General features: G+C 45.5%; 1 protein-coding gene and 1 non-coding gene across 3 annotated transcripts; one reads left to right on the top strand and one right to left on the bottom strand.

Moving 5' to 3' along the window:
- Positions 1 to 1,417: 1,417 nt before the first annotated feature.
- trnal-uaa (transfer RNA leucine (anticodon UAA)) lies at positions 1,418 to 1,500 on the bottom strand. The gene has a single exon. It is a non-coding gene; the product is annotated as a tRNA-Leu (tRNA).
- Positions 1,501 to 3,229: 1,729 nt separating this feature from the next.
- On the top strand, positions 3,230 to 19,939 carry ghrhra (growth hormone releasing hormone receptor a). 2 transcript variants are annotated; one of them, XM_029130979.3, is made up of 13 exons: positions 3,230 to 3,688; positions 4,362 to 4,470; positions 11,614 to 11,721; positions 12,891 to 12,991; positions 13,263 to 13,360; positions 14,260 to 14,392; positions 14,459 to 14,612; positions 15,618 to 15,678; positions 15,759 to 15,828; positions 16,366 to 16,460; positions 18,062 to 18,191; positions 18,253 to 18,294; positions 18,372 to 19,939. In XM_029130979.3, the coding sequence occupies exons 1-13, from the start codon at positions 3,623 to 3,625 to the stop codon at positions 18,516 to 18,518; spliced, it is 1,314 nt and encodes a 437-aa protein (XP_028986812.1). In that variant the 5' UTR covers positions 3,230 to 3,622; the 3' UTR covers positions 18,519 to 19,939. The 2 variants fall into 2 exon arrangements, with proteins under 2 accessions (XP_028986812.1, XP_040923966.1); XM_041068032.2 differs by lacking the exon at positions 11,614 to 11,721.
- Positions 19,940 to 20,005: the final 66 nt, after the last annotated feature.

Raw genomic sequence — 20,005 nt, 5'->3', positions numbered from 1 at the left:
AGCTAATTTTTTGGCTTGGTGCTTTATTTTGAAAGGATTTAGAGGAAGTGTGTGCTTAATTACTACACAATCCAATAGTGTAGTGAGTAATCAGTAATAAGCATGGAACTGCTGTCTACACTGAGCATCAGCAGTTTGACCTGTCAGTGACATCTGCAGCTGCGCCGTCGCCATGGAGACGAAAGGCGGGAAAATCAGGCTCACTCTGCTCTGTAAAAGCAGAGTTTCACCCTGTATAAACAGGCTTGTTCCAGCTAAACCATGATAGTTATCACAAAGATTATTTCATTTTACGAGTCCCCAAGGCTTCAATGAGCAAATGGTGTGAATTTTATGTTTGAGGATAAAAGCTTGTAGCCACAGTGGCAATTTCAAAATATGTCTCCTGTGTTTTTCTCCCCAGACGTCTGCCAAAATTATCATTAGAGTCTATGGGAGAATTTCGGGATCTCTCTGCGCTTTGAGGTTGATAGCGACTAAAGTATAGGTCTGAGGGTATATCCAGACACATCATTAGAAAGAAGACAAGTATGACTACGATTTAGTGAAGTAATTATGTTGATAGAGTAAAAATTGTGGCTGTAGTGACGAGTTAGAGACAGAAGTTCTGTCTTAAAAAGCGCACCTTCTCACTGTAGCTGTGACATCACGCACTCTAACTGACCCAACACACACTAATGGAAAAGCTGAAAATTTAACAAAAACCACACGATATTTAAACGCTCACAAGTCGAAAACTATAAAAGATACGAGGACGCTGATTTACACGGAGAACGTTGAAAGATGATAGACGCTTTTGACGTTGAAATGACGTTTCTACGCCAAAGTATGACGATGATAGACGCTGATGAAAAGAGGGAAGTTGACAGAAAGTTGAACGATGATTCCCATAGACGACCATTATAAAAAAACGACGGAAAACGTTGAATAACGTTAAAAGTTGAAAAGCTGAAAACGTGAAAAGTAATAGCCTGCATCGTCTAACGATGACGCACGTTTAGAACGTTGAACGATGATTCTGCGATGAAGCGTTGAGAAGTAGATAGCGACCGAAAAACGGGGCGAAATAATAAGAATAATAATAATAAAGAGCGAAGATCTCAATAGTGTGAGAGCTGTTCAGCTCTCCCACTAATAATGAAAGTGTGGTAGAGATGCGTGGCCATTAGATTTAAATAATTTTCTGAACACATTGAGTTAAGAGTTGCATCAACCTGGCTTTGAAATTCTTCTTGATGTTATGCAGTTGTAATGATATTTTAAGGTGTTTTATTGTTTCCAGTAAAGGTAATAGTGCCTTTACCAAGTGTAAATATTTCCCTCGACTTTTTTCTAAATGTTCCGTGTATTTAGCTTACTTTAAAATTGCAAAGGTATCACTATATTCTGTTCCAGATCTAAGTTAAATACTAGGATTTACCAGGAGTGGGGTTCGAACCCACGAGGACTGATGTCCATTGGATCTTAAGTCCAACGCCTTAACCACTCGGCCATCCTGGTTGGACATGGAAGGAGCCTAGGCTAGGTGGAGTGTAGATAAACTAAGAGGTTAATCTTTTCGTTTATATATATGAAGGCATATATGAAGGCGTCTGGAGCTCCTCTCATATTTGCTTATTTTCTTTTGTGCCATTTTCCTCTGTGTGCTGTCAAGTACATCAGAGCAGCTGTTTTGTGTGTAAAGTGCCACATAAACAAAGATAAGTTGACTTAGTATGAACCTATGAAGTCCATCAGCAAACCCACACACTTAGCGTTCCTTTGTTGCTCTTTCATCATGTGAAACACTCACAGACCGGTGTGGATGGTAAACAAGGTCATCTTTACAACATGTTGTATGACTAATGTCTAATGAGTCTTTTTAAAGAGCGTATTTTTCTGTTAATCACGTATCTACTGATCTTTAGGCAAAAATAAAGTTAAATTCAAACGAGTTCCCGTCTCCAGCATCAGCTGGTGGAGTCATTCATTGGCGTTTCAAACCCACGTGTTATTTGAAAGCTACTTCCAGTGAGAACTGCGTGAGCAGGAAAACCCAGCTCTGTGCGCAAACAGCTGATGGTTCAAACACAAGGCATTTATCGGCACCCACGCCCTTTGTTGTCCCGTGTTTGTCATTTTATGGGAAGTCCTGCAGGACGACAGAAGCCTGATAAGATGTTACTGCCGCTTTTACCGAGTTTGCTTTTCATTATTATATTTTACACCAGAGACGCTGATTCACAGCTGCTGAACTTCCAGCTCAAGCTTTGTGATGTTTAAGGTTCTTCCGGAAACCATGGGTTAAGTGTTCTCTTCAATGCATCCCTGTAGATGAAGATTAAACCCTGTGTTTTGTTGCTGGGCACCCGTGGAGGGAGGTGTTTGGCTTTTTTAAGCTCTCTGCCCTGAAAACTCTTTGTTCTGACCCTGTTTTTAAACTTCGGACCACAAACCAGCTGAGAAGCTTAAAAATATAATCCTTGTCCTTGTCAAAGATGCGAAAATAGCAACAATTGAGGAAACGTTGTTCTAGGTCACTTAAATCATTGTGAAGCTTTTACCTAATGTCCTTCAGGCTACTGTGACCTGAGTGTCCTACAGCAGCTCATTACTTACTGTCCAGACGACCTCCTCTGGGAAATTAAATCCGTCAATTCAAAATATGCTACAAACATTTCAGATAATCTGAACTGACAGCACACTGATTATTGCAGATTGGCAGCAAATAAAATAACAAGTTGGACAAACCATCGATGTGTTCGCCTCAAAAGTATTAAATTCTTCCCTATTGATGTTTTAATTGTTAATGTACAGCTGAACTGAGGCTTAACTGAACTATCAGGAGTGTTTCCTAAAATGAAAGATAATCAAATTGAATCGAACCCATTTCCTGAAGAGTCACTGTCAAATTCAGTTAATAAAAAAGTCCAAGTCAGCAGATACACAAAATGTAATCAATCAGGGAGTCAGACATTGTGATGATGAGGTAACTGAGATAATTCAGTTTTAAAACATCACCCACTCAGCACTTCACCCTTGATTAATCAAACCAATTAACTTGTGGCTTCCACAACCTCTGCCTGCAGTTGTTGCCTGTGATGATGACTACAGACAAGGACTCGCTGCATTACTGATGCTTTCACATCAGTGATGTTTTATCATAAGGCAGTAATATAATAAACAGGGGAACATCGGGGACATTTACCAGTAAAGGTTTTGTCTGAGACATTGGTGGCATTATTTTAAAAAACAAACAAAAGACAAACGAATAACATTGGCTGCTGTTATCACGAGTCCTCAGTGTCATCACTCGGATTAGAGATACTCAACCTCAAAGAGAGCAAGAGAGAGAGAGAGAGAGAGAGCGAGAGAGAGAGAGAGAAAGAGCGAGAGCGAGAGAGAGAGAGAGAGAGGGAGACAGAGAGCAGATGTGACAGCAGCAGCCCTGCTCCAAGTTTGCAGCTTTCAGGGAGAAGCGGGGGGGTTCATCTATTTTAGGTTGACAGAGTACAGTTTCATGCTGAGGCTATAGAGAACAAGTCACACACTCCCACGGAGAAACACGTATCCTGACCCGGATTTACGCGCACTCCGTCAAACCCATGAGGGATATAGACTGAAGAAGACAGACAAGAGCGAAATGTCGGGACGACAGGAGACGTTATTCCTCATCATCTTCCATCTCCACGCGTGGAACAGGCCCACGGTGAGTGGCAGCTCCATAATTCATCAAAGCTTCTCATGCGGGTCAGAACGATTCCACTTATGACCCGATTTAAGACGACGTGCATCAGAAAGTTGCGTTCGCTGCAGCATTTCACGCGGGACAAAGCAATAATTTGGAAAACAATCAACTCGGTTCTAACCTAATTAGTCATTGATTGCAGAGCTGCCGCCGCTGTCGTCCTCTGCCCTTATCTCTCCGCCTGGACGACCAGTGTCCCCATTAAGCTGCGGGCGCTAATTAGCGCTTATCAGGGCTCTCGACCGAGATAGCTACTGAAATTATTATTATTATTATTATTATTATTATTATTATTATTATTATTATTATTATTATTATTATTGTGTGCGTGGTTGTGTTTATGATATTACAATCTTTTTTGTATTTAAAGTATACATTTTATCTGCAGAAATATATAAATAATATATTCGTAAATGGGACATTTCTGTTTTAATTCCTAGCGCCAAAACGTTTTATTTTGTAAACCACTCGACCTTTTCAACAAGTCCAGGGAAGAACAAGCCCCGAGAGTCTGTCTGCTCTTGTCCGTTGTTGTTTTCCCACCATCTCCGCGCTTCTAACGCAAGCCACGGACGCGCGCTGCGGCGCGTGCGTTTGCTTCGCTGTGGATAACTTCCTTGTCTCGCGTTCTCAGGCTCAAGCCATTCACCCGGACTGCGCCATCATCGCCCAGCACCACAGGGCTCGGGAGCTGTGCAGCCTGACCCGGAGAAGCGAAGCGCAGAACCAGAGCGACCGGAGCGGTGGGTTCGCGTGCGATGCCGCTGCTGCAGATGTGTGTGTCTGGCACAGAGACATTGAGACGGCTGCAATTGACATTAACCTAAAAAGTAGTTCTGATAGGATCTGGGCAGAATAAAAGGCAAACTACAGAAAAGCCGTGACGCACAGCCAGGACTCCGATGCGCAGTGAAAAGTCCGCAGAGATGCGCTCAGAGTTCAGTTAACTGAAAGTTGCATTTCATCAATAATAATTTGATTGTAGACTGCAGGGCTGCACCTAACAATAGAATTCAATATCCAGTCAGTCCCTCGTCTCAGTCAATATTTAAAATGTCCCTCTGAGGTAAACAACGCACCTGATCTCCAACACTTTTACCGAGATGCCTGAAAAGACGTCAGATTAGTTGCAGGTTCATTTTTGCTCTCTTCACTAATTGCCCTTTCGTTCACAAGTAGACGTTCGTGATCGCCCCACATATGGAGCAAAAATGAAAGGAGCAGAAAAGACCTGATGCCCATGAACACGCGGCTGTGTATGGGGTGCCGAATGTAAAAGGAGCACCTATAACTAGTTTTCTCACATTTAACTAAATAACAACATGTTTTCATTTAGTTAAATGTGCAAAAGTCTAAATGTAAATGTTAAATTCAAATATTAAATCTAAATGTTAAATGTAAATCTAAATGTTAAATGATCGAACTGAATACTTGAGTAGACTCCACCCCCTATTATGCCAGATCAGTCACGCGGACTCAAACAAGTCAAAAAGTACGCATAGCTCCGCCCACATCTGACTCTGGATCGGTGCACGAAAATACTGGAGAGAAGCCTGAAGTCGAAGCCATCATGGCCGCCAGCTCCGACTCCCTCTTGTTGGGGGAGATTGAACGGGCTGTAACGGCAGGTGTGCGGGCTGAGGCTCCGCTTCAAACTGCTGTTCTGTCGTAAACACCATTAATGAGGAGTTAAGTAGGTTTGAATAGAATATTTCTGTGGTGCCGGTGGAGAATTAGTTAGCTAACTATACTAGCTAGCCGAAGTTACGTCCAGGCTAAAAACAAAAGGTTCCAGGTCAGATGTGGGCGGGGTTTGCGCGCACTGTTGGAGGTGTTTGAGTTCGTGTCTCTGATCTGAGACCAGCGCTGTTTGAGGGTAGGGGTGGAGTCTACTTGCACGATCATGAATAATCAGTCTTACGCTCGGCGATCATTTAACACTTACATTTAACATTTAAATGTAACATTTAAATGTAACATTTAAACTTTTGCACATTTAACTAAATGTGAGAAAACATGTGTTATTTAGTTAAATGTAAGAAAACTAGTTATAGGTGCTCCTTTTACATTCGGCACCCCATAGCTGTGAACGGTACTGTTGTGTGGAATCGTGCTGTTTTGTTGTGATGCAGACGGGTCTGTAACGAGGTGTGAGGCAGAGCGTCCACGGTGAGTAATTCTGATGCGGTTTTAGGTCAGTGCGTAACGTTACTTATTATTAATGGAGTGTATTTATAGTCTGTGCTGCTTCTTAAATAAAGGATCCGGCTTCTCCAGTTTAAAATAGGACCTGCGTTCGATGTGAGGCTGCTTTCATTTCCGTCTCCGGTTTCTTATCGTACCCTAGAAACATCATTGTGAGGGCGATGCTCGTTGTTGCTGAGGCCTGATGTGATTGACTGCATCATATGAACGCGTGGCTCGACCCAGAACAAGCTCACTGCGCCGCCCGGACAACAGCGGCTCCTCACTCACTCGGCCTGAATTAGCGCTGATGACACACTTCTAAAGTTGTCTTCCGCTGCTCAATATGCAGATTAACGTCTGAGTCTGTCAGACTGTGTGTTGATGAGTAGATGGGAGGATTCACTGGCTGAGTTATGCCTGAATTAGAGGACGTGACCCACCTCTGGATGCTCCAGACGACGCGTCCAGTCTCACATGTGGTTTGATGTTCCTGTTCTTGTTCCCCCTTAGATATTCAGAACTGCCTGAATCATATATAACTGACACTTGTAAACAAAAGACACAGTGACAAAGGAAGTGTCTGCGTGATGAGCGGAGCCGATGCAGTCGATCCCTCAGCTGCTCTGGAAGCTCTTGCCATCTTAAACGTCCGTTAATCCTGAATGAGGAGACCCTGAGTGTTCGCGGAGCTTCCTTCCCAAGAATAGAACCGGTGGGAGAGAAATCCCTTTGTCTGCTCTGAATGTATCACAGACCCCACTTGACGTGTCTGCTAATGTTCAGAGTCACACATTCACAGTGAAACTGTCTAAATGCGCCTAATTCTGGGTTCTACGGACGGAACGTTGGCGTATTTGTGTCATATACAGAACATATAATTGTAGCCTCAGTTCAGAAAAATCAACACCACTCATCGTCATGTTGTTCTACTCTCAGTGACTCATCGTGAGTCCTGAAGGGAAGCATCCAGAAGTGCCAACTCTCATGTGGGAAACTGAATCTTTCATTGGATCCTGGAAATAATCTTCATCACAGATAATCTGCAAGCAGACGTCCTCCGATAAGAGGAGAACCTCGGTGGAAACCTGAAGGCGGAGAACAGGCCCATCAGAACCCCAGCTGGGCAGGTCAAACGCTGAGGATCATGGGTCATGGGTCACCCCGCAGGTCCTCACACCGTGGGGGGTCAGGACTGACCCATCGTCAGCCTCATGACTCAGACTCAGTCATGGAGTCGCGACCCTCGGCTCTCGCTGACGCGGCTCCGCCTGCGGTGCCACGGCGTCAGCCGCGAATGAATCCATCTCATGTTCTGCTGCTTCAAGATGTCGACAAGCTGCCGGACGGACTTTACAGAGAAACACCTGCACTTCGCTAATAATACGATCAACCTTTGTTTGTGTGAGAGCCTCTCTCTTCTGTGTTTATTAGGATCAGACTCGTGTATAAACCTGGAGATGAGCCTCCAGCACGTTCCGTATCACAGGCCAACGTTCTGCCATTAGTGGCCGAGAAAATACAGCAGAATAAAGTCTCCTAATCCCTGAAACCAATTATCTCAGATACAGAGTCCCTGAATCAGACTGCAGCAAAAGTTGCTCTCCTCCTCCGATTTGCAGCTTAATCCCAGCAGATCGTTAAACGCGAGCTCATAAGCACCTTGTGTCTGAACTCTACAGTAAGTTTAACAGGCTAGATTTCCCAAACAAATATAAGTAGAGTAAAGAGTAAAGTGCAGTAGCAACGTCTTCATCAAATTACTTTAGTTATTTCACACGTGCTTCATCATGTTTAAATAAATTAACAAAACTGTTTATTAGAGAAAAAGATGTCATGAATTGATTTTCCTAAAATGTCTACTTGCAACATACATATTTAATACTTCAATTTCACGCTTCTGTGTCTGACCTCAAAACAATTCAAACTCAATTCATCTGAACAAGTGAAGCCAAGTTCCTAATTTTAGGGCAAAGTCCTAAAATGCGACTGATCTGCAAGACTCATGATACGAGGATTAAAATCATCAGTCACCAAACTCATTAGTGTCCAATATGGAGGACGGGAAAACCAGAAGAGTTAACGAGGCCGCGTTTAGTAAAGGATGTGTTGGTGGATGTTTGGTTCTGACCACATTTCACGGTGCTGCTCCTCTGCTGCTCCGTGGGGACGCTCAGTGTGAGTCATCCAGACGCACCGGAGGAGACGCCGGGATGAATCATTCAGGCACACGGGCCTCGGCGAGGAAAGGCAGCGCGCACGCCAGCGCCGGTTACAGCGAAGGTGACATCATTTTCATCAGATCACCTGATTGGAAACAAGCGGCTGGTTTTGTGAAACACGGACACAGAGATGAGAGGGAAATAGATTGGACGCGCTGGCTTTGTGATAGAAGCGAGGCAACGAGGGGAAACGGGTCTTCAGTCGGACAGAAACCGAACCTGAAGGGATTCGAACTCTTGATGGAATTAATACGAGGTGTTTAATAAGAACGATAAAGCCTTTAATGTTCTATAGATTCACTAACAGTCTTCATGTTTACACCAATGTTCTTTGGACTTTGTTGAATCTCTGACTGTTCAATATTCTGACAACAATATCAGATTCAAGTCAACTCTTTAAATATAAATGATGTTTCCACATATTTCTTACTTCACGCGCTCGCAGCAAAGAGCTGGTGACTAAACGCTGCCTTCAGCGCTGAGTAATAATGATGTCAACTACAATCGCTCCAACGCCGTTCTGTTGCAGCCGCCTGTGTTACATTTACAGCTTCCCTCAGCGCGTTCTCAGGGCGCAGAGAGACACACAGACAGACAGACAGGCAGGCAGACAGACAGGAAGGCAGACAGACAGACAGACAGACACACAGACAGGCAGGCAGGCAGACAGACAGACAGACAGGAAGGCAGACAGACAGGCAGACAGACAGACAGGAAGACAGACAGACAGGCAGATAGACAGACAGGAAGGCAGACAGGCACGCACGCACGCACACACACACACACACACACACACACACAACCTGCAAACGTGAAGCCTCCAACCCGAGCTGTCGCCAGCATCCAGTTCTGGCTCCGCGTTGCACGGCTCGCTGCACTGGTCCACTGTTGTTTACCCCACTGGCCCTGAATACGTTTCCACTCAGTGGGTTTTATTACTTTATTGATTCTATGGGGAAATTGTAGTTGAGGACGGTCCCTTTATGACATGTGACGTTACAAACCTCAAACTGACTGGAGTTCATCCTGAAGGGAACATGAACATTTCAAATGTCTCACTGTCTGAACAGAACTGGACTCTGGTCCATCAGTATTTGGGGGCTCGAGCCACTGAGGCTGATTTCTCTACTGGTCCCAGCTTCATAAAAATACAGATCGATACAGACTTTTGGCCCCTGGGTGAACGTGGAGTTTAATGCAGCGGCCGAGGATCAAACAGCTGCTTTTATTCATCTAAATGGATTTTTATTGCCTCACAGATCCGTCAGCTTCTGCAGACTCTCAAGTCCGAAACCTTATCAGTCATGTAAATGAACTTCAAACTTCTAAAGGAGCGCCATCAGTTCTGGATTCTGGTTTCAGTATTTGAACATTTGAATTAATTTGTTTCCCTCTGATCCTTATGTTCTGTAGAAAGTAAGGATGGAGCACTCAGCGTGTCACGTCCACCAGCCGCCCGCTGGCTGAGGGCTGAGGATGCAGAGATGTGTTTATGGTTTATGGTCAGAGACCACTTCCAGCCTTTTAAAGCATTTTGATGTTCCTGGAAACTGGAAACGGCGCCTGATGAGTTTCCACCTTTTTCTGAGAAGCGAGTTCCTGCAGAAAATGCTTTTGACATTTGCTTTGGTCTCTTTTCAGCTTTGGGGATGAACGAAATAGTCTCATCTTGCCTTTTCTTAGAATTCATCACCGCTGTTTACAAAAGCCCAACGAGCAGCGGGATGGTTGCAGATATTTGCATCATAGCTGCTCCTCATTACAGCTAATACATGTCACAGTGGACACGCTGCGTCCGTTTATTCATTCACTGTTGTCAAAACTGTCATTTTGCCTCCTGAGACGACGCCAAGGTCACAAACGACCATTATCCAGATTTGTGAGCGAGTTTTCTGGTGCAGGTCCAGAATCTTACACATCTAGGACAGTGGGTGAGAAACCTGTTAGGTGTGACCTCTCCATTTACAGAAACAGGACAGGGCGAGTGCGGTTCTGCCGGACAAAGGAGGAACCTGGTGACGCATTTATTAGGTCAGGACAGATCTTCAGAGGACGCATGTGACGAGAAAATCGGATGACCTGTCGTTTCTGCGGTTCATGTGGACGGCGATTAAAGCCTGAATTGGGCTGTTTCTATCTCAGCAAAACAGCAGGACAGGAACCTTTTATTTTGTCAATTGACTCCCAGGCAAAATGTCAAAGAGAGCAAGAAAAGAGATTCCGTTTAGAGCCGTCCAGACAAATCAGGTCCAATAAACCAGAGAATGAGAAAGGGCCACAACTCACAGTGTCAGCTGGTCAGGGAAGCGACAAGGCCTGGGTCCAGACGTGGGTCCAGACGAAAGCTTTTATTGGTCATCACATACAATGTAACAATGAAATTGCTCTTCTGCATTTAACCCATCCCCTCGTGGAGCAGTGGCTGCTGTGGCCAGTGCAAGGACTAGTGCAAAGTGTGTTCCTCAAGGACACCCCTGGAGCTCTGGTGGGGGTTTGAACCTGAGACCTTCCGCTCCCCAAACCAACGCTCTACCACTGAACCACCAAGAAGAAGAAGGAGGTCCAGTGATGAAGGCAGGTGGAAAACTAGAAAATGTGAATCTGGGGCTAAAACTGGACATAAGAAGAGAGAAACGCCATCAAAGGATGAGACAAGAAGCTAAGATACGAGATGTACACAGTTCATGTCAATCAGGCCACTAGTTGTGAGTTTTCTGTCGTACGCTGTCTGATTCAGAGAACCATGAAGCATTTCAGGATACAGAACAAAGAGCTTCCCCAAAGCTCTGTAGTCTGGGCTGATGAATAATCTGTGAAGAACTGATAAATGCGGCTCTGAAGGAGTGCGTGCGACAGCTTCGCTCTCGCAGGCAAAGCCAATCAGCCGATAATGTGATGACACAGAACTGACAGGAAGCATGAAGGGAGAGAGATTAAATATGAAAAGAGGGCAAACACACAGGAAACTATGCAAATGGTGAAAATTAATGTTAAAAGAAACACTGATGTGATCACAGCTTAGGGGCAAAACAAACCTGGAAAACAGATGTACGTTTAAAAAATGCAGAGTGTGTGAAGCTGACGGAGCTGATGGGTCCCATCATGTTCAGTTCAGTAGTTTACTGGTTTCCATGTTCGCTCCTCTGCGGCGCTGGAGCGCCTTTTGTTGAAAATTTCAACCTTTTCCCCACTTTTTTCTTTTCAACCTCTTCCCTGCTGCCACCTCCCACCTCCACCCCCCGTTTGTTTGAACCATCAAAGTCATGTGGACTTCAAAGAACACGTCCGCACGCTGGCAACAGCGAAGTGCTGACTTTTGCATATTTATAGTAAAATATTAAATGAATCAATATTAAAATATTGATGACAAGGAGATTGCCAGACTCAATCCTGTGTGTGTGTGTGTGTGTGTGTGTGTGTGTGTGTGTGTGTGTGTGTGTGTGTGTGTGTGTGTGTGTGTGTGTGTGTGTGTGTGTGCAGGCTGTAAAACAGAGTGGGACCAGATCGGATGCTGGCTCAGGGCTGACGCAGGGCAGGTGGTCAACGTGTCCTGCTCCCAAGTCTTCCAGCATTTTTCCAGCAACCAAGGTTTGTCGTCGCTCCAACCTCAACCCTCGATAGCGACTGATTTCCAAACGCCGACTGCCTGTTATCACCGCCGTACGTTGGCGCCGCAGGCTGCAGCGTCGCAGGAAGTCACTCCATCGGTTTGAATTATTCAGGCATGTTTGTTGGCACTGACGCGTGTTTGTATACGTGCGCTGGGAGACGTCTGGCAACAGACATGAAACCTGTCCTCGGGTTCAAACGTCAGCGTGTGGAAGCTGCACGTCCTCATTTAAGAGAAGCGCCCGCGGTGGTTCATCGAACATGTGGTTCATTAGAGCAAACGCTGTCTTTCTGATGTGTTATTGTCTGATATTAAACAGAGGTGAGTGTGATCAGAGCTGCAGGTCACTTCAGCGCCGTGTCTTTGGTACCGGAGCTGCAGCACCTGTGGTTTCTGGAGCCCGAACATTAGTCCAAACCCGTGTTTACAGCTGAAAACACTCTGCCGGCAAACGATGCTCATTCAACGGACGCTAGGAGTAAATGTCAGTTGACTTGAAACACCACACGAAAGCATCCAATCCTTTCTGACTGAAAGCACTAATGGATGGAAACGCCGGCGACCGCTTTCAGCAGCTACGACGGGAGGAGAATGTTAAAATGAACAGAGCTCCAGGCTCAATGAATGCGGCCACGCTGAAGCAGGACGGCTTAGTCTAAAGGGAAACGCTGGGAGAATCACCACTGGTCTGGAGGCGCTGGGAGCTGCTGGTCTGGAGGCGCTGGGAGCTGCTGGTTGGAGGCACTGGGAGCTGCTGGTCTGGAGGCGCTGGGAGCTGCTGGTTGGAGGCACTGGGAGCTGCTGGTTGGAGGCACTGGGAGCTGCTCTGGAGGCGCTGGGAGCTGCTGGTCTGGAGGTGCTGGGAGCTGCTGGTTGGAGGCGCTGGGAGCTGCTGGTCTGAAGGTGCTGGGAGCTGCTGGTTGGAGGCGCTTGGAGCTGCTGGTTGGAGGCGCTGGGAGCTGCTGGTCTGAAGGCGCTTGGAGCTGCTGGTCTGGAGGCTCTTGGAGGTGCTGGTGTTGGAGCAGCTGGAGGTCCACAGTCACAACCTCTGGACTCACCACTGACAAACCCTATGACCTATTTCTATTCCAGGAAATGCACTGTGCGTATGAACCTGTGTGACTTGTTGCTGTTTGGCCCAATTCAGGCTTCGTTTTCAGGAACTGCACGGCGGACGGCTGGTCGGACACGTACCCGCCCTACGAGGAGGCCTGCGTCTTCAGCGACGACAGCGAGCCCGAGTCCGAGGTACTGACACCAACACGCTGCAGGCACTTATCTGTAGATTTAGCACAAAGACGCTCCTCAATTGTTTGTGACTGAGATACGAGATTGACAATTTCATTTCTACGATAACTTATCGGGTTTCACTGGTGCCTCCTTTGTGAGGCGGCGTTTCATTGATCAGTCTCACATCATGTGGAACAAAGAACGCATCTTCCCTGAGTCGATCTCAGTGGCATCCGCGGTGCAGGACGTTCTCCGTGTGACAGGTTCTCTGCCTTTGGTTCCTCTGCAGACCACTTACCTGTCCACCTTCAGGCGCGTCTACACCGTGGGCTACGCCACGTCGCTCATCTCCCTCATCACAGCCATAGTCGTCTTCACAGCCTTCAGGTGAGACGTCCCAGAAGACGGCACAGCTTTTAGAGGAGCTGCTCTTTACACGTTAAATTACAGATAATCATAACTGACAGTCACACACTATAACCCATTTATTCTGACGTTTGTAGGAGCTTTTTCCTCATTTGTGTTTTCATGCTTGCAGCTGCAGGATGTTCTCATCAATATTTGCAGTAAACAAGGTCACGTGCTGTGATGAGCATTTCTACAGTCACGGTTAAAAGCAGGAGGAAACAAATGATCTCAGAGTTACAGAAGCATGAATGAATTCATCTTACGTTGCTGATTATTCCACCAGATTGCAGCATCAGCAGCAAAGGCAGCGTTTCTTAGATCAGACGTGGTTCCAGGTTCCTTTAGCATCAAATATTCATAAAGTGGATGAGGTAAAGTCTGAGACAGAAAGATGAGAAGGTGGAGGTCAGTTTACTACTGATGGCGCTATCAACCTGTACATAAATAGAATAAATAATTATTATTATTTCTAGGAAAACAGAGTTTAAAACACTGTTTTAACAGTGTAAACAGTTTTGGACTAGTGGTAGAACTAGATGTCAAACCCTGATCCATTTCTCCGTCACCTAACGAGTTCCACCATCCTTAGATTACAGTACATTAAAGTTAATTCCTGCTAAAATAGAGTCAGTTGGAGACATGTTCTACTTCACAAAGGCTTGAATCACTGCAGAATCACCACAGGGTCTCACTGAAGCCTCAGGCTGTGCAGTTCCTCACTCCGCTGAGCCTAAAACCACAGAATTAGTGCATTTACAAGCTGGAACCACAAATGGAACCAGCATCGTATCAATTATTTATTGAAATCCTGGAGCTTCCGTTGACTTTTACCAGCGCCGGTTATAAGTTCCGTCTGTGGCTTTTTTTTGCTCTTTCAGGAAATTCCGCTGCACGAGAAACTACATCCACGTCAACCTGTTCTCCTCCTTCGTCCTGAGAGCCAGCGCCGTGTTCATCAAAGACGCCGTGCTGTTTGCAGACGAGACGCTGGACCACTGCTCCATGTCCACGGTGAGGCCCACTTCACGTCCCATTAGAGGTGGTTGCCTCAGGCTTCAATGGTGGTGTCCCCTGCAGGCGTCCTGTAAAGCAGCCGTGGCCTTCTTCCAGTTCAGCATCCTGGCCAATTACTTCTGGCTGCTGGTGGAGGGCATGTACCTGCAGACGCTGCTGGCGCTGACCTTCGTCTCTCAGAGGAAGTATTTCTGGTGGTACATCCTGATCGGATGGGGTGAGGAACCATTTAAACAGATCGTTTACATGCAACATCGCTGGCAATCATTTATTTACACAGTTTCTCTGTCTCAGCAACAAATCCTGCTGCATTTGCTTGTTCTGCTTTCTCCTTTTAGCTTCTGTTCCATCTCACGTATCTTGTTCTCCGTTCTTTCCGGTTCTCTGTGTTTCCCTGTTCTGTAGCCTCTAGTGACCCTCATTCGGGTCTTGTTATCAGTGTCACAGCAGCCAGTTCCTCCACAGTGAGCTGAGCTCTGCCCGGTGCAGCGGAGGCAGTGAGGAGCAGCCGTTTGCTTGTTAGGATGTTGTGACTGGAGCACAATGTTTGTTATTGGACTCCAGTTCCTGAAACCGGTGCTGACAAAATCCTCCCGCTTTTCATCATTTTACTGTAAGAGGCCAAAACACGTAGTCAGTGAGGGAGGATGCAGCGCCACAGACATTAGCATGGAAATGCACCAAATTAAGATGCTAATCTGTGCTAAACATAAGCAGATTAGCTCAGTTAGCGTAGCGATGTTTGCAGCTGATCGTCGGACTCAAACCTGCAGCGTTTCTGGTATTTGTCTCTTTTTGATACTTGTTGATGGAGGATGTTTCTAAGTCCTGCTCCAGATGTGATATCAAATGATAGATAAACGATGGCAACAGGTGAATGAATGTCTCAAAGCAGCCGAGCGCACGCGCTCAAACATGCATCTGCTGCTGAGGCAGACTTGAAAGCAGATCTTCCTCCCGAGCGTCGTGAGGCTGACGGTCGTGTGAACGGGAGCCGTGCTGCACGTCCACGGTGGAGGCTCTTATCAGCGTCTTTCAGGCTTTATTTCCAGCTCCGCTCTCATCCCGTCTCTTTCTTCCTTTGACATGCAAATGCTACAGGGACAAACATGACACAGAGGAAACATGTTTTCCGCCTGGTGTCAGTTAAACCTGCATGAGAACAGGTTAGTTTGTGACGAACACACAACGTGGACCATCAACCTTCGGTTCTACGTTTCAGGGCTGCCGTCAACAGTCCTCATACTTTGGGTTCTAACCAGATTTTTCTACGACGACAGGGGGTAAGATGCGTCACACTTCACTGTTAATCGGCAGGACTTCGTTTTGGTGATTGTTCTTTAAGTCTGCTCTCGTCTGACAGTTGCTGGGACGACACAGACAACGTTGGAATTTGGTGGATCATCAAAGGGCCGATAACGGCCTCGCTGCTGGTGAGTGGGAGCTGTGGGAGCGACACCTCACACCTCACGACCTCATGACCTCACGACCTCACGACCTCCTGACCTCACACCTCACACCTCATGACCTCCTGACCTCACACCTCATGACCTCACGACCTCCTGACCTCATGACCTCACACCTCACACCTCACACCTCACGACCTCCTGACCTCCTGACCTCACACCTTGCACCTGTAGCTGTTCATGTTCTGCAGATGCAGGTTATAGTTATAGTCTAGTCTGTCAAGCAAATGTGCATTTTTTTTTTGTAACTTCCACTAACAATCGTTCATGACCGGGTTCCACCGGTTTCACTAAACCGCCCCAAGGAATATGATGCTGAACTTCTGTTTGAATTCGATTCTGGATTTCAATGCATTAAAATGAGCCTCAGGCCACTAAGAAGAACCAATAAATAAAAAGTATCATTTTTGGTTTGTTTGATTTTAACAGATGACGTTTTTTCTATTCTGTGTCTCCCTCTGACTCTCATTTGGGTAATTGTGGACGTGGATGTGTTCCTACCAGGTAAACATTGTTATCTTCGTCAACGTCATTCGGATTCTGGTTCAAAAGCTCAAATCATCCGCCATGGCTGGAAACAACGACACCGGACACTTCATGTGAGTCACAGTTTACAGAGTCAACTGGAAAAAGTTAGAATTTGTAGAAGTGGCTTCACTGGTTAAGTGAGCTGGGCTTCAACCAGGAGTCCTCCACCTTCATACACGAATCCATAAATGAATGCTAAATCTTAGTAATAAATGCTTGAACACAATAGGAAAAGACAGAGTGAGTGGGTGCGAAGGGAGCTGCATTATCAGTCAGACGCCATGAGACAGAGCTGAGATGAATCCTGGCTGAAGCACAAAAGCTTCAAAAAACACCACAGTGATTCTAATCTGTGAAGTTCATAAAGGTGCCACACACACACACACACACACACACACACACACACACACACACACACACACACACACACACACACACACACACACACTCACTCTGATGTCTTCATTTACCTCACGGTGCAGAGATGACTGGGTTTGTTTGATGTCAGAAAAGAAAAGAAAAGATGGAGAATTCAGAATTCGTTTAAGGTTTAATTCAACCGTTTGATCTCTTGCAGTGTTTAACCATTAGTACTATTGATATCGTTACATATTTGACAGCACTATACATTACTTATACATCAGGATAAAAATAAAATGAAATCTTCCTCTTCGAAGCGTGCAGGAAACGCTCAGGGAAGATGAGGAACTGAGCTGTGATGAATTCCTACTTTTTGCTATAAAAAGAGGTGGACAGAGAAGAAAGATGAAGTCGCCCAAAAACCCCGCGTCACCTGAATGAATTCCTTCCTTCTGACACTCGGCTGGTGTAGATTCACGCTCGGCTGAATTAATTTACAATGAGAGCGTGTAAAAATAGCAGCTGCCACCAGAAATAGACGTCTCCTCCATCCGGCGATAGGATTGTTCCACTACTTCAGTGAATGTTGTGCTGGTTCAAAGCTGCGTGTGAGGCTTACAAACGTCAGGCAGATCTGTGACGTCGGCACAAAGGCTCAAATCCCAGGTGGGACAAAGACAACCACAATCCTATTACACTGGAGACTTCAAAATAAGATGATGGTTGTTTTCTGTTTTACTAAAGCAATTTGACTAAAGGTGTCTGATTATATGGCAGCGGAACATGCTCAGATATTACAACAAATTCTACATAGAAGCTCGATGCATTAGAATAAACAGCACAGGAGAAAAAACAGAGCTTTTTTATGGAGGCACAACATTTTATCTCTTACATAAAGGCACATTGACCTGCAACAAACTGATGCAACTACGGAAAATGGCCACATTTGCATGAGAGCGATCTGATTTTAGCTGAAGTTGGAGCTCAACGCATCTGGGCCTTGTTTTGTTTATGACATTTTAATCTTCCACTGATTGGCCTGATCAACGCTACTTTAAAGGTCAGTATAATAAAGATCTGACACCAGCAGCACAGCTCTGATGAAACTTGGAGAATTTATGCATTTTGCTCCACTTTGCTTTGCACTTGGCATTTAAAACTTCTTTGTGGCTTCGATTAGACTGATACCAGCTGACCTCAGTGCGCGGTCATTAAGGGCGAACGCTCAGACTTAGCGAAGCTCCCACATCCTCACCTGGACTGAGGTTTCGTCTGTCGTCTTTCTCGTTCCTGCTGTTTGTTGTGTTACCAGGAGACTGGCTAAATCCACCCTGTTCCTCATTCCGCTGTTCGGGATGCACTACACCGTTTTTGCGTTCCTTCCTGAGAACACTGGAGTCGCAGCCAGACTTTACATCGAACTGGGACTGGGATCTTTTCAGGTAAAAGCGCAGAAGATTCAGAAACAGTTTGCAAAAGCAAACGCTGTCTGTTGTGTTGCAGGGTTTTGTGGTGGCGCTACTTTACTGCTTCATGAATAGTGAGGTAGGTGCATTAAACAGGGTCTGATGGCTGTGGACCTGATATAATGTGGCTACTAAGCTGTCCTACATCCGTCTCAGGTGCAGACAGAGCTGCGGAGGTGGCTGTGGAAGTGCCACAACCAAAACCACCTGACTCCGGCCAAGAGAAGCATCACTCAGATCACGATCCGGGCCCACGGAGGGCTCAGACACCCCCCCTCCTGTGGAAACATCTCCTCAGTGTGATCTGAGAAACGGTCCATGTGACGCGGGGCGGACGTCAGGCTGCAGTCCTTCAGGTGGAACCTGCTGACATTCAGTCAGGAACGACGTCTGTGAGTCTGTAACAAACACCGGTGAGCGACGGAGGACGTGGGTTTAACACACGCTTGTCACCAAAAACCAAACCGAACGCACGCAGGGGTCATTACACGGACGGAGCTGGAGCCGAGCGGCAGTTTACAGTTTGGACAAAAATCAGAACACGCTGCGGATTAAACGACGCCGTGAATGTGACAGCACTTTTTCAGCCACTGAAATCTGTGTTGGACTGATGGAATGTGTGAACGGATCCAGGGAGCCGGGGTATTTATGGCATATTGGGGGTAAACTGTCTGAAGCTGCCGTCTGATGTTACACTGTTATTTTGAAGCACTGTCTGCTTGGATGAGCCACCATTGCAACAATACTTTGGTCTTTGCGTTGTAATTTTCATGAACCCATTGTCAGATTAGAGATGATTAGTGATGATTGATAGGAGTCAGATTTCTTCTTAAAATGACAATGCTAATTCCTTTGGCGTTGAGTTGTTGGATGATTCAAACTTAGAGCAAAAGTGTAACTGTGAATGTGTAATACTGTAATTCATGTTCCATGAACACTGAGCCTTTTAGCAAGGGCTAACGTTGAACCTTGGCATCATTGTGTTAATGCAGCAGTTTATGTACTGTTTACATCTATGTCTAGAAGAAAAGAGCGGTAGGTTGGATATAGAACCAACAGAACGGGACAGACGTTCAGCGACCTTGATTTGAACCACTATTGTGTTTTTATTGTGTTGTGGGGCACTTTAATAAATTTCACTCATTTTCCAAACCTCCAAGTAAGCCAAGTAAACTAAGCTTTCTGGGCTAAACCATAGATTTTCCTAGGTTCCATTTTAATACAGTGTATTTTAAAACCCTTTGTCTTTGACAAAGACAAACTATAAAAACATTTCTGACCAAATCCCGACTTTATGGCACCACAACTTCTACACCCGTCGACTCTGACAACAGAACAAGTGGAAATGTGTGTCCCCAAGATGTTGGATTATCATTAGATCATCCTGTTTTACCTTTGAAGGCATGAACTGATTCATCAAACCAGTGAATCCTAAGTTCACCTCTGTTTGTGGCAAATCTGACCAGGCTTCCTGAGGATATTGGGATCAGATGCTGCAGGAAGGCACTCGTCCATCTGCAACGTGGTAGAGAAAAATACGTCGTATTAGTGGATTTTTCTTTTCATGAACAACTCAAAACTATGGTTCCCTTTAGAAACAATATGATTTCACATAGCACTTTATTTTACAGTGAATAAATAACTGTTTCTTACATAGATTTAGTTAAGGCTGATGTAGTTACTGTATGCCAATGCTAAGAATAAAGAATAAATAGTTTAATGTCTCTGTTCTACTGTACTGCGCTATTGTGTTGTGATATCATAGAAATTCTTTCTTCTGTGTTTTATAT

This window comes from Betta splendens, chromosome 17 (assembly GCF_900634795.4).
Source record: "Betta splendens chromosome 17, fBetSpl5.4, whole genome shotgun sequence".
Classification (NCBI taxonomy): domain Eukaryota; kingdom Metazoa; phylum Chordata; class Actinopteri; order Anabantiformes; family Osphronemidae; genus Betta; species Betta splendens.
The sequence above is the reverse complement of the archived record's forward strand: the minus strand, read 5'-3'. Positions and strand labels throughout refer to the sequence as shown.

Excerpts from the sequence above, each read along its gene's own strand:
- ghrhra (XM_029130979.3), top strand. The coding sequence starts at position 3,623 with ATGTCGGGACGACAGGAGACGTTATTCCTCATCATCTTCCATCTCCAC. Across the intron at positions 18,192-18,252 it reads TGGGACTGGGATCTTTTCAG|GGTTTTGTGGTGGCGCTACT; the intron begins GTAAAAGCGCAG and ends GTTGTGTTGCAG. Across the intron at positions 18,295-18,371 it reads ACTGCTTCATGAATAGTGAG|GTGCAGACAGAGCTGCGGAG; the intron begins GTAGGTGCATTA and ends CATCCGTCTCAG.